Raw genomic sequence first — 14,140 nt, forward strand, 5'->3', positions numbered from 1 at the left:
TCTAAGAGATGCATTTGTTAGGCTGTTTTGCCAGTGTCATTAGAGAAGGCGTCACTGAATTCTTGGATTGTACTGCTCAGGGGTCTTCCTACAAGGTCGTCATTTGTGTAAGAAGTACCTTTTCGGGCTGGAGAGATGGCTCAGAGGTTAAGAGCACTGACTGTTCTTCCAGAGGTCCTGAGTTCAATTCCCAGCAACCACATGGTGGCTCACACCCATCTGTAATGAGATCTGGTGCCCTCTTCTGGCCTGCAGTCATACATGCTGTATACCTAATAAATAAATAAATCTTTTTTTTTTTAAAGTACCTTTTCACAGAATTAAAATATATCTGAATTCATTATTGCTGCCCCCTCCTCCTCTCTTTTGTTTTTCAAGACAGGGTTTCTCTGTGTAGCCCCGACTGTCCTGGAAATCACTCTGTAGACCAGGCTGGCCTTGAACTCAGGAGGCAGGTGCTGGAACTAAGGGCATGCACCACCATATCTGGCTTGTTTCTGCTTCTTGAGACAGAGTCTGAAGAGCCCAGGCTGGCCTTGAATTTGCTGTGTATCAGAGAATGACTGAATTCTCCAGCACTGGGATTATAGCTGCATTTTTGTAAACCGGGCTGGGTTATGATTAAGGCAGGTTAGACAGATGTGCTGTGGCATTTTCACTGTTGGGTGTCCTTTCAGACCCCCGCCCCCAGATATTAAATCATTATTTAGACTGTGGTTCAACATAACAAGGTACTTCTATAAAAATAATGTTTATTTTAGCAGAATGGGCCACAGAACAGAGCTGTAGGCTTGCTTTCTGGTTTGGGGGACAGTCCTTTATCTGGTGTAGTACTGTAGGCAGAATGGGCCACAGAACAGAGCTGTAGGCTTGCTTTCTGGTGTGGGGACAAGTCCTTTATCTGGTGTAGTACTGTGGGCAGGGAAGTCAAGAGCTGCCCTCTTCGAACCCTGAAACACAGGCCAGTCATTTTTACACTTCCCTTAGGAAAGGACGTCTGTCATACTGTCGCCCAAGCTGCTTAAGAGCTCCGGAACTGCAAAGGACAGGATTCCCAAAGTTCTTGGCTTCAGCAGTACAAGGACATGCAGGTTCTCCTCTCTGGATGCCCCACTCAGAACTTCTGTAGGAACCTGAGGACGAGGTCCCGCAATCGTACCCTCAGAGTCTCGTCATTGTCACAGATGATGTGAGTTGAGTCGTCTTCAATCTGGATGAGTGTCTCAGCTTCCTGCAGCAGGACAATATGGCCCTTGGCTGTGTCTTCCACCTTAATGTCACTGAAGCCATGCTGTTCAGGAGAAAAGAGGAGGATGGATACTCTGAAAGCAAGGCCTGACTGAGCACTCGAGATTGGCATTACTCCCCACACAGCTCTTTGGACTACGGGGGTCAGGATCCACCCGGAGTTTCATATTTATAGAAGACCCCAAACATACAAAGTCAGGAAAACAGCTGAATCCCCCACCGTTTAGGAGTGTACGAGGGATTGAGCACATCCAGACTCTGAGGTTCGGGGGGACACCAGGTTGTTGATCTTGGCACCTGCCCACGTTCGGTCTCCACAGTTCTGAGCCCTAGGGAAAAACCTCACTCCTCACAGCAAGGTACCGCTAACCTGGGGGTCTGGCAGCATCTCCTTAGAAACCAGAAGGACCACTAAAGTAGAGTTGCCCGGGTGGGACATCAAACAGGTGAAGGGCCCAGTGCAGGGGGACTACTTGTCCCTGGCTGCAGACAACACCCGCTCGGCTTTGGGAAGGAAGCAGGTGAGGTACGCAGGGCTCGTACAATCAAAGAGGCTTGCTCCTGGACGAGCCAGGCAGGAGAAAAGGTAAGGTCATTGTGGAAAAGCAAGTTGTTTTGAGGAATAATCATTTAAAAACTCAGATAGGAACTAGGAGCCCTGTCGGGCCATGAGGGAGATGGGGTCCTTTGCTCATCTGCAGGACTGTGAGAGATCCTGAGAGCAGTTTGGGAAAATCAAAAGATGAGGACCAAGCCTACTGAGACAGGAAGCCGTGCTTTTGAGACTTGAAAGAAGTAGGCAGCTGAGACACTGTGGTTATTAATAGCTTAGTAGCAGAATGTCCCTCCCTGCCATCATGTACTGGAGCTAGCCCAGTTCTCCCAGAAACATGCCCCATGCCGTCTTCAACCCACCCCCCTCTTCCTAGCAAGGGTGATAATGTGGAAACGGTGACCATTCCAATCCTGTGACTGAGGACAAAATTATAAAAATCTTTAAGGTAGTGTGCTACCCGCCGCCCCTTCCCAGCACCAGGGCAGTCAAGAAATCTCCCCTTTCAGGCCTGGGAGATGGCTCCATGGTTAAGAGCACTGGCTGTTCTTTCAGAGAACCTGGGCCCTGGTTCAATTCCTAGCACCCAATGGCGGCTCATAACTGTAACTCTAGTTTCAGGGGATCCAACCTTTTCTTCTGGCTTCCTTGGGCACCAGGCATGTACATGAGCAGAATACCCATACACAAAACAACCTCTCCTTTGGGAGAAGCAGCCATTGGGGCCCAGGTCACCAAGACAGGACTGACTGTCCCCATCACGTTTCTGACTGAATCACTGACCCACCCAGCCACGCTGACGCCAGCCCTCCTGGATAGCAGTGGTCCTCCTGTGAAAATCATGGCTCCAGTGAGGACAGGCAGTCTTTAATGTGCCACACCTGTTTCTGGAGTTCTGCTCCCTAGTCCTAAACTGAAGGTAAGGCTGGTGCTGAGTCATCCTTTGGCTTAGCCCATTTTGAGCCTCCCCTTGTTCTGTGACACTCTAGTATTAGGCTATTCTCATCAGGAGCAGATCAGGCCAGCAAGCTCACCTTTTCCAGGGTCTGCACAAACTGCTCTACCGGGATGGAGCCGCTCAGCAGCGGCTTCAGCACTTTGCAGTCAGGAACGTCCTCACTCACGCGCTTCCTCTTCTTACTGCTGGTGGGCTGGGGGGGCCTGGGAGGGGGCTAGGCAGAGTGAAAGTGCGGCTTTCAGTGAGAGCCTCTTCACTGACTTGAGATCATGACCCTGCTGGTCTGAAGTCCCCCGTGCATAAAAAGCCAGGCTCATCATCACCTGGGTTCCACGTGGGTTAATGCAAACCATGTGCTCGGGAACATCTTATCTGCCCTTCAACCAGAGCCATGTTTACACCTCGAGGGATCCCACCTAACACACTGGCAGCCACAGCCAGCCATGATGGCCAAGAACACACTGCAGCGTCTAGCAGGTAAAGCAGACAGCTGTGGAAACATCAGGACACTGAGGGCAGAGAAAGCCTGGGCTCGGGGCTCTGAGGATTAGCAGGGAGAAGGCACGGTAGGTAGCACCAGCACAGTGCCTGGGACTCAGCGCTAGCTGCAGGGGCACACAGGCCACTCGGTCCAAGTGGGGAAGGGGTTCTTCAGCGGTGAGTGCTGCCCACACGCGTCAGGCTCGTGCTGAGCTTGTTCCCAGGCCTCATCCCGTAGTGCTCGGGTTTGGGGCTCCCCAGGAATGTGCCCATGACTTCCAGAGTGGGGCAACGGGACACTCCTCAGGATGGCTTCTGTGGTTTGAGGCACATGGCTAAGAATTTGTATAAAGTGCCTTCTGTGTTTCAAGAACACACACGTCTCACTCACCCTGACCTTCAGTGACTGGAATATGGGGAACTGGGAACTGGCTGGGGGCCAGAGCTTTCCTGAGGGGAGGGGTCTCTCCTGGGCTCCCACATGCCCTCAGTACCTGAAGAACGTGTTTGTTATCCTTCGTGTGCAGCACAGCTGAGACAGTTGCCAGAGAGATGCCAGGCTTGATCTCCATGGGCACCAGGGAGTCTGCCAGCTGAAAGCAAACGCAGGGTTCAGATGGGTTCCCTGAGGAGGAGGGAAGATTCAGGGGGCGGTGGCCCAGGGCAAGTGGACTCAGTGCCTTTCTGATCTCTGGCAGGACAAGTGGCTCCTGCTGTGGGACTGTCTTTTCCAATGACCAAAGCGAAGGGGTGCCTCTCCTGTGCAGCTACAGTGCACACTGCAGTGAGCTTGGACCGCCGGGGTCCTGGTGCTCAGCCTGGCTATGTGCTGTCCTTAGCTGTACAGATCTCCACAAAGCCAGGGCGCCTTCATTTAAAACACAAGTAAAGGTGCAGGATGCCATTACATAAGCACTGGCATTCAGTATCGGTTGGGTAGAGGAGTCGCTTATAGCATTTAAACATCAACAAACAAGGTAGGAGAGCTTTCCCAGGAACTAAGAAAGCATGAGGAGTGGGAGGTGTGCCAGACTGGCACAGTGCAGTTACCAACACCTGACTCTGCCAAGGTCAGGCTGGCATGGGAGGCCTGAGGATGGCATCACAGGGACCAAGTTGGTGAGAGGTTCCCTGCTGAACTACCTCCAAGGCCTCAAGGTGGGGCTTCTCAGAGAGGACAAGTGACCAGCCACAGCTCTGCCTCCCAGAGAGTCAGCCTAGAGCCCCAAACCACGACCACTTGGGCCAGCACTCTAAGAGGGCGACAGTCCGATCCCCTGTAAGCGGGTGGTCTTGGATAACAGGCCTGAGGACTGACAGCTCAGCGTGTAAATCCTCCTTCCTATGAGACTAGATCAAAGAGGCCGCAGACTGCTGCTGTCTGGGGAGACGTTCCTAATTGCAGTAGATTTAACCCTTATCTTGCACAGGCACTTCCATGCCTGAGGCTAACCGACACTTCGGATTCTGTCTTACATTGTACTGTGTGACGACAACCTTGACCCCATCTGAAGCTACGTGCCTGAGGGTCTGTGCTCTTTCCTCCATTTCTGACAGACAGGCCGGGTCCCTGAGGGCACTCCAGTGCAAACTTTAAGGGCGAAAGGACAGCAGCTCACCTCTGGCATGATTTCAATTTTCTCATAGCGTCGTTTGAAGGGCAGGGCAAGGACCTCAGCCCGGCGATAGGACATGGGTGGTGGCTGGCAGTCGATCATGAGGTCCATCCTGTGGGACTGGGCTGGGGGTGGCTGGGTGTACTGCTCAGGACAGACCACGTGCAGGGGCTGAGAAGCAATGGGACAAGGTTGTCACAAGAAAGGGCAGAGCTGGGTGCAGAGCAACGCCCCCAGGCCTCTTCATAACCCGTGTAGCGTCCTGAATGCCCAAGCCCACTAAATCAGGCCACTAGAGCGAGTTCTCTCAAACCTAGCTAACCCTGATGGGAGATGAGTACTGTGTGAGGAACCTAGGTTGAAGGAAAGATCTGCAACTTGTCTGTGCTTGCTTTCACCTTTCACTACATCTAAGTAACTTTTGTGGTGACGTCCATTGTGTCTTACTCCCTGAGCTAACTGAGCTCAGCTCCTCAAGGGCAGTCTTTCTGTAATCCTTGCTCTATCAGCTGTTACAAGCCCTTGACTAGCAGGAACTGCAGCTTTGTGCTAGCCCAGTATTCTGGGTTTGGCGTATCTTAGGTTATCCCCAGGTCAGTGGAAACTTGCAGGTCACATGTCAGACTCAGGTCTGACAGCAAACTGGGGATGAAATATCTGTACAAACATCACTCAGCTGAACACTAATGCTGGCAATCCATAGGTCAGTGAATTCTCCCTGCTCTGACTTAAGAGTGTGGATCATGCCAAAATCCTTTTAAGAATAAAGGTTTCCAGCAGTGAGGCCTGGCTGGATCTAATACACTGTTCTTTTGAGCTAGTACTTCTCCCAGGGCCTTGTGTTGTTTCTAACCTGGCTAACATCTGACAGCTCTGTGTCCCCTGCCTCAGTCTGAGCCTCCTCCGGAATGTTACTCACTGAAGGTAGGGACCAGACAGCTCTGATTTCTAATATTAGCATGTGACACAGGAGTGTGAAGGGCCCTGGACTTAAGTGGCTCAGTGATGAAAAGCACAAGGTCCTTAGCCATTCCCTTCTGCATGCTGATAAGCACACAGGATGCTCTGTGTCCATCCAAGGTGACAAGCTGGGACACTGGCATCAATCTTTCTTGCCCCTCTGGGAGTTCTTCGGCTTCCTGTCTCTTGTAACCCTGCCCTGGCCTTTTGTAAAAGGGCAGCTCATCATGATGGCAGGGTCTGTGAAGAGGATGAAAGAGCTAAGCTAGGAGATGAAGGAAGCAACCATACCCAAGAATGACCAGGTGAAGGAGCAGCTCCCTCAGCAGGCACCCAAGCCCTGGAGAGTCTGGTCAAGGCCTCAGAACCCTTCCTCTCACTGTCTAACTGTCTTCCTTGCTGGCTCTAATGGCCTCCCCCCACTCCCACTCGCCATCCCAAGGCCTTGGCTCATTCCCTGCCACCCCGAGCAGAAATCCTCCCTTTACTGGAACTACTTTCCCTTTCTGCACAATGGACTAACCACGAACCCACCATGTCACTCAACCCGAGATTTAGCTGAGTGACTGACTTGGAGGAGAGGGGCAACCATGTGCTTCTCAGTGGCCACAACTGGTCCTCATCAAAAGGACCTGTTTATGCCTTCTTTCCTCCGTTTCTTTGGAGCGGAAACTTTCAGGGAATAAAGATCATTTCCTTAAGTCTGAAGGGGAACAGGCATCTTCACATTGGGGCTGTGCAGAGCTGATTCACGAAGAGCCACACCCAAAACCTGGCCACAGAGGAGACAGACCTGCACTTCTTTAAGCAGCTTCGCCACCTGGATGAAGTTCAGGCGAGTGTCAATCGGGCAGTAGATGCACTTCATGGCCAGCGGTTGGTAAGGAGCCAGGGCCTCGAGGTAGGAGAAATCAGGCTCTGGAAAGTGTAAACTGGACTTTAACACACAGTTGACAGACACCGCCAAGCCAGTTGGCATCTGAGATGGTCAGGGCTAAGCAACCAGTCCTCTGGGGGAAGAATGGGCAGGGACACAGAATATGGGCCATGGGAGGAAGGGGAGAGGCTGGGTAGACCCCCTCTGATGACTCCTCGGACCCAGAGGCATGGGTGGAGGCTCTACAGCTTACAAAACAGAGCCGAGGAGACAAATACAGGGTAAATAAGTCAACGAGCTTTTCTCTAAACAGAACGGAAAAGGAACCATGTGTGGCAGTACACACTGTAACGTCAGCACCCTGAAGACTGAGGCAGGAGACTGCTAGTTTAAGGCCAGCCTGGGCTACATAGTGAGACCCTGTCCCAAAAAGAAGAAAAAAAAGGAAAACTATATGAACTTGCCATTTGGCAAGCATCACAGTGATAGTTTATTCAGCCTGGAATCAATGCGAAAGTTCCAGATAAAAAGCTGAGATCTAATGAGATCTACGTTCTCTTGTGTCCCCTCTAAGAAACAAATGGTAAGTTCCCAGTGGCAATACCTGGTAAAGTCCTAGGAATACCAATCAGCTGCTCAAAATTAACACCCAGGTGGAGACAAAGCACTACCGGTGCCTACCTGACATCACACATCTCACAGGCTGCACAATCCCTGAGGCCCTGTCAACAGGCTCCTGCTGAGACTGTCACTCTCCCACCAGGAGCCCAGGCCCCAGTTTTTCTCTCAAGGGCCACCAGTGTTTGCTTGGCAGGGACTGTGCATACCAAATGAGCTGCTCACCAAGAGAACAGTCTATCATGCTCACCCCACCCATATGTGTGATACCCAAGGGGACAAGCACAGGCTAGGACACTGAGCCCCTCCTCTCAGCTTCTCCAGCTACTGAAGCAAGGGTCCTCAGATACTTAAAACTTCCCCAGGAGCCCCATGCTGGGGGCAGAAAAGGGCTGAAATGCTAGCACCAGCCAGAGGAGGACCCCGCCCCAGCTCCCAGGAAGAGAGTTCAGCCCAACAGCTTACAGGACCACTTTACAGAGGACTATGATGGATCAGCAGTAGCCAGAACCACATCTTGACCAGGATTGCTAACAAGGCATACTGCTAGATCTCTATTCAAATCTTATGTTGCTACCCAACATAAGGTCTAGGGGTGGTCACTGGATCCCTTTACCTTTTCTTCATAATACGGCCACACTGAGTAAATCTTTCTCTGCTTTTCGTCTTTAATTGGCCTATCAGGGATGGGTGGCTACGCCTAGCTTCTTAGGGTTGCCAGAGACCAGGCTTTCATTCTAGAACTCTGGTAACATGGCCACCCAGGAAGGAAAACTACACAGTAGTCATAATATAAGCAGAAAAGGTGGACAAAACTCCCCCTCACTTGAGCGGGAATCAGAAACTCAACAAGCCAGGATAAACGTCAGCAGGACGCCCAGTGCAACGGGGCCTCTCACAGCCTCTGATTTCTTAGCTGGCCCCTCTCACTGTGCCCAGGGAACCCTGTAACTACTGTCACGTCAGTCACAGTTCATCCGAGAGCAGAGGAGACAAGCTCCTGCCTCACTACACAGTGTTGTCTTGACAACCTCAGCAGCAAAATCCTGGTGATAGGCAAGCTCTAGGCTTTGTGGATCAATGTTTTTGTTCCAGGGGTGGTCTGAGAACAGCAAAGCGGTCCTTGAGGGTCGCGAGTGCTCCTGGTACAGCTGAGCCACTGTGTCTTCCTGTTGGATGTATACTGCACAGAGCACCAATGTGAGACACGGCTATTCAGGGACCAAAGAATCCAGGGAAACCTTCAAATATCCAGCACAGACACAAAACTCCACACTGTACCAAGCCTAACATGAGTAACCATTACCCTAGTCTGGCTATCTTCTTGCCTTCTACACAGGACACTGAGGTGACTAACTAGAATTCTTGTGAGGGCACCCGATGCAAAAGGAGCCCAACATGTATGCATCAGTCTCTCACCCTGTCCCTGCTGAGACCTTGCAAGAAGCTTTTCCCCATGCTTCCACCCCATGTGTGTACCTTCCTGCAACGGTTGTAAGGAATCCAAAGGCCAAGTTCCTGGTGGTCCCTGTCTGGGGCTGCCGATAGTTCTGAGGCCGAGCACAGGGCAGGGCTCATGTGCTCTGACCCAGACACTGTTGGTGTACTTACACTCTCTAACCCCAAACCCAAGTCTTAAAAATCATTTTTAATAGGCTATTTTTATTTTCTGGTGTGTGCATGTGTGTGGAGGTCAGAGGACAACTTGTGGGCGTGTCTCCTTCCACCAGAGAGCTACCTCAGACCTTCATACTCAGCAGCTCTCTTACCCAGTCAGCCATCTTGCTAGCAACAATCCAGTTCTTCAAAGGAATTATGAAGTTATAAGAAAGAAGAGGTTGAAGGACACTGTGTGGACAGCCACTGTGTGTCAGCACTACTCTGAGGTGCCAATCTACTTTTCCCTAAGGCCTGGAGCTACCCAGACAGGGGTTATCAATGATCCATGCACAGTGAAGAACGTGAGGCTAGGGATGGCTGTTCTTGGATGCAGCTTGACTACAGCTGAAATGAATCACAATCTAGAGCTGGAGGGCACACCTGTGAGAGATTATTTGCGTTTGTTTCGAAGTGGGTGAATCTACTTCTAGTCTGGACCTCTTAGGCGGGAAGACACACCTTTAATCTGGGCCATACCTTCTGCTGGAAGTCTAAATAATGACACAGAAGGAAGCTTTTGTTCTTTGCCCGATTGCCCTTGATTTGCTATCACATTGATTCCTGGCATTAGAGCCTACTGTTTTGGGATTCCAGCATATACTGAAGACCAGCTGAGACATCCAGCCTTGTAGACTAAGGAGCTATTGGATCCTTAGACTTTCCATTCACAGCCAGTCATTGTTGGATAAGCTGGATTGCAGCCTGTAAGGGTATGCCAATAAATCCCATCATACAGATCCTATATGAATGAATATATATTCAGTCACTCCAATAAATCCCATCATATAGATCCTATATGAATGAATGAATATATATTCAGTCACTCCAATAAATCCCATCATATAGATCCTATATGAATGAATGAATATATATTCAGTCACTCCAATAAATCCCATCATATAGATCCTATATGAATGAATGAATGAATGAATGAATATATATTCAGTCACTCCAATAAATCCCATCACATAGATCCTATATGAATGAATGAATATAAGCTCTGCTGCTCTAGAGCCCTGACTAATACAGGTGGGCATGGCTGAGGAATGACAAGCTTTCAAGATTCTGACTTCACAGCTTATGAGATTTCTAAACTTCAAGGCAGTGTGGAGACCACAGTTGATAACATAGGGAGATTCCTATATCACCTCTGCCTGGCCTCATCTCACTAAAGGCTTGCTCCTTCCTGAGGGCTCTGTTTACAGGAGAGCAGCTATACGTCAGAACAGACCAGAGTCAAAAGACCCAAGATCCAGCTAAGCAAACAATCCCCAGCTAGTGAAACCAGACCAACTACTAGAATCATTGAGGTTCTCAACACCTTACAAAATTCCATCAAAAAGCAGCTCAGCAGATTTCAGTATTAAAAAACAAAGAATCAAAGAGCAGAAACAAAAGTTGTTTCAGTTATCCAATACACCTTTACTCCTATTCCTTCCTATCTATTTTATTCCTGTTTATTTTAGTTTTGGAGACCGGTTACCCTGGAATTTCACCCTCCTGACTCAGCCTGTTCAGTGCTGAGATTACGTGTGTGCAAGGTTGATGGGTCACATTTAGGCTTTCCTCTCTATCCTGGAGGCTCATACACTGTCAGCCCAACAGAAAGGATAGGAACCTGCTTACTCTTACCTGTGAATATGACAGTGTTGAGACTAGACTTCCCCCAGAGTTCCATGAAGTGGACAACGTCCCCAAACCGGAGGGAAGGATGCCCAGTGAACACCACACACGGCTGTCTGAAGTCATTGCTGAAGTCTCCATGGATGCTGGGGTAGTGCTTCAGCTTATTGGTCTGAATGAGCTAAAACATGTACAAAACCCAAGATATGTCAGCTGAAGAACCCAGCTGTGCTGCAGAAATGACTGAAAAATACAGTTGAGGATGACAGGCCCCAGACTAGGAAAGAGACATACAGAAGCCACACCTGCCTGAGGACTGCTGTTAACACTGAACAACCTGGCTAATGCCAAAGGAGCATCTGGAGACGCTAGCATCTGGCACCACCAGGGAAATGCCAATCAAAGCAGCAGACCCTGCTCCTTATCCAGTGCAATGGCCAGAGGCTAGACCCACCATATCTGGCTGGTGAAAAAAGAGCATGGTATAGAGGTGCCCACCCTCCTTGCTGGATGAGAAATGGCACAGCCACTGTGGGAGACTTTGTTATTGTTTGTTAAACAAATGTATATATACACTCACCAGAGGACCTAGTAATCATGCTCCTTTGGTGTTTAACTTAAAGGAGCTCAAAGCTTAAGGTCCACAAAATCCTGCCCACAAACATCTTCAGCAGTTTTACTCATAATTGCCAAAACTTGAAAACAACTAAAATGTCCTACAGTTGGTAAATGGATAAACGGGTACATCAAGACAATGGAATATTAATTCAGGGCTGAAGAAGTTATGAGAAGATGGTGATGAATGTATTACTAAGCAAAAGACGGAACTACGAAAAGGCTGTGAACTTCTTTACTTGAACTCTATGGCATTCTGGAAAAGACAATGTGTGGAGGCAGTGGCTGTGCACAAGTCCACTTGAGTCTGGACAGGCCTTTGAGTGCGGAGCAGGGCTATCACCCAGGGTTCTTGTGCATTTTTGGCAATACTCTCATGTAATATGGTCTACAGGAACAAAGGCACCAAGTGTGCTTACGGCTGTGCCAGACATTGCTGTTTCTGAAGTGGCGATCAATTGAGAATTCTTTAACAAAAAACGTAACCAAAATTGAGGAAGAACCTGTCCAATGACAGGAGAACTGTCCAAATTCACTGTAGTGTACTTGTGGTACGGTATAGCTGGTCAGGCAGCAATAACATAGTAATGATACCAGGAGTCACACAGAGAAATGTGCATGCGATGCCACTCGGGGAGCAGATGATGGAAGTCAAACAGGGCACACAGACACCCGTCGGGTCTGTGAGGAAGGGACTTCCCATCTTGCTAACTGCTACGGTATCTTCACTACTGGAACTTTCCACGTGGACCAGGGGATACTCAGTTGGTAAAGTGCTTGCTGTATAAGCACGAGGACCTGAGTTTGGATCCGGCATCCACATAAAAAGCTGGTGTGCCTATGTGTGTCCAGTGCTGGGGAGGTGGAGTCAGGACGACTCCTGAGGCTTGAAAGCCAGGCAGCCTGGCTGATTAATAAGCTCTAGGTTCAGTAAGAGAACCTGTCTCAAAAAAATAAGGTGTGTGTGGGGCAATTAAGGTTGATAAGTGGTGCACACACACGGACACATAGACAAATAATTTAAAAATGAAAGAAAATTTACATATGTGATTGACATGACTAGAAAGAACATTTCGATAATAGATCTGCTCCTTAAAATGCTGGGAATAGGTATCAGAATGAAAGTCCCTCGCACAGACTATAACAGAAATGGGCTGTGAACTGTTCAGACTTCATAATATGATCTTTTAATTAGAGGAAGCAAATGGAATTGTGAGCTGGAGTACTTATTATCTTTTAAAAAAATTTTTGTTTGTTTTTGAAACAGCATCTCATTGTGAATCCCTGGCTGGCCTGGAACTCAGAGACCTACCTATCTCTACCTCCCAAGTGCTGGGATTAAAGGCCTACACTATCAAACTCAGTCCCTAGCAGTGGTGTGTGTGTTTTAAGACTTAGTCTTGTTGGTGCCCAGGCTGGCCTGGAACTCAGAACCTGTTTGCTTCCGTAGTGCTGGGTTTGCAGATGTGTGGATGTGCATCATTGTACCTGGCTCCACATCATTGTATCTGGCTCCACATCATTGTACCTGGCTCCATGCAGAGATATTTTAGATATAAAGATTGATATCCCAAGTCATCCCATCATCCACATTACTTCTGTGCCCTAGCTCACTGGCTTCATTGTCTTACCTCTGCATGTGGGAAAGGCGGTTCTGGGAGATACACCTTGCTCTGTTTGTTGTGACAAAGCCTTTAAAGAGGAAGACAAGGCAAGGTGTTAGCAGTGCACTGGCATCTACTGCCACCTAGTGGCAGCAGCATAAACACCAAATACACAAGTTCTTTTAAAGTAGTGGTTCTGAACTTGCCGGTCAGGACCCTTTGGGAGGTGACCCTCTCACAGTGACCTAAGACCATCGGAAAACACAGATGTTTACATTATGATTCATAATAGTAGCAAAATTAAAGTTATGAAGTAGCAAGGAAAAGAACTTTATGGTTGGGGGTCAGCACAATATGAGGAACTGTTTTAAGGGGTCACAGAATTAGGAAGGTTGAGAACCACTGATTTAAAAAGCTTCTTGGCACTGACTCAAGTGAAAAAAAGCCAGGCCGACGGCTCATTCAGGACACTGTCTCTTGCAAGCACTGTTTTTCTAAAGAAACAGACTACTTGTTTGGAATCATCTTAGATTCATAAAAAAGTTGAGAGTACAATTTAACAATTTACACACTTGTGATGCATTCTCTGTACCCAGCTCCTATGTGCTCCAGGGTGGCCTGGAACTCACAAGGGCTGGTGTGACAGGTCTACACTGCGATGCCCAGGTGAGCACATTAGACACTCGGGTTCTGGAGCGGAGCTATCATTATTAGAACTGTTCTGATGTTTGCTTTGTGCATGGTAAACAAGAACTCTGCCACTGCACGATGCCCCATGGATTCAGCAGTTTTCCACTCAGGGTCCTTTTCCTGATCCAGGATCCAGTCTGAGTCACCACGTTACGTTAGCAGTGTTTGGGGAGAAGAGTTGCCTTTTCTGAGACATGGCTTGCTGCTGATACACATGCCCTATCCACTACAGCAGCATTGCTCATCCCAGTTGTAAGAGAACTGAGACAGGAGGATTTGAGTTTAAGGCCAGAGTGGGTTACATAGTAAGACTTTGGCTTTGGCTCAAACAAAAAATTACAGAGGAGCCTGGAAAACTGCAATGTGACAAACAAAACAAAAATACCCCTTAAAACTGATCAATTGACCAGAAGTGACCAGGTTGGTCAACACACATGCATGCACAGGCACCATTCCATATGCTCTAGGAACTCTCTTTTAAGAACCCTGTCAAAATACTGTAAAACAAGGAGTTCAGGGGTAAGGTTTTATACTGTCTCCACAATGTACTGAGGTTTCCTTATCCAGTTTCTTTACCCTTCTTTTACAAATATCGCTCCTTGTAGGAAGACAAAAACATGGAAAATGCTTTTAGGAAAC

The 14,140-nt window shown here is 48.6% G+C and overlaps 1 protein-coding gene across 3 annotated transcripts in view; it reads right to left on the reverse strand.

Moving 5' to 3' along the window:
* Positions 1-1,108: 1,108 nt before the first annotated feature.
* Positions 1,109-14,140, reverse strand: part of Ints9 (integrator complex subunit 9) — an 88,859-nt gene continuing 75,827 nt past the window's right edge. For all 3 annotated transcript variants that reach the window (XM_059273463.1, XM_059273464.1, XM_059273465.1), the window contains 7 exons: positions 12,839-12,899; positions 10,602-10,773; positions 6,609-6,733; positions 4,859-5,026; positions 3,734-3,832; positions 2,836-2,973; positions 1,109-1,291 (listed from right to left, as the gene is read on the reverse strand). In XM_059273463.1, coding sequence (XP_059129446.1) covers positions 1,115-1,291; positions 2,836-2,973; positions 3,734-3,832; positions 4,859-5,026; positions 6,609-6,733; positions 10,602-10,773; positions 12,839-12,899 — 940 coding nt within the window. In that variant the 3' untranslated portion in view covers positions 1,109-1,114. The remainder of the gene's footprint in view (positions 1,292-2,835; positions 2,974-3,733; positions 3,833-4,858; positions 5,027-6,608; positions 6,734-10,601; positions 10,774-12,838; positions 12,900-14,140) is intronic.

This window comes from Peromyscus eremicus, chromosome 9 (genome assembly GCF_949786415.1).
Source record: "Peromyscus eremicus chromosome 9, PerEre_H2_v1, whole genome shotgun sequence".
Taxonomy (NCBI): domain Eukaryota; kingdom Metazoa; phylum Chordata; class Mammalia; order Rodentia; family Cricetidae; genus Peromyscus; species Peromyscus eremicus.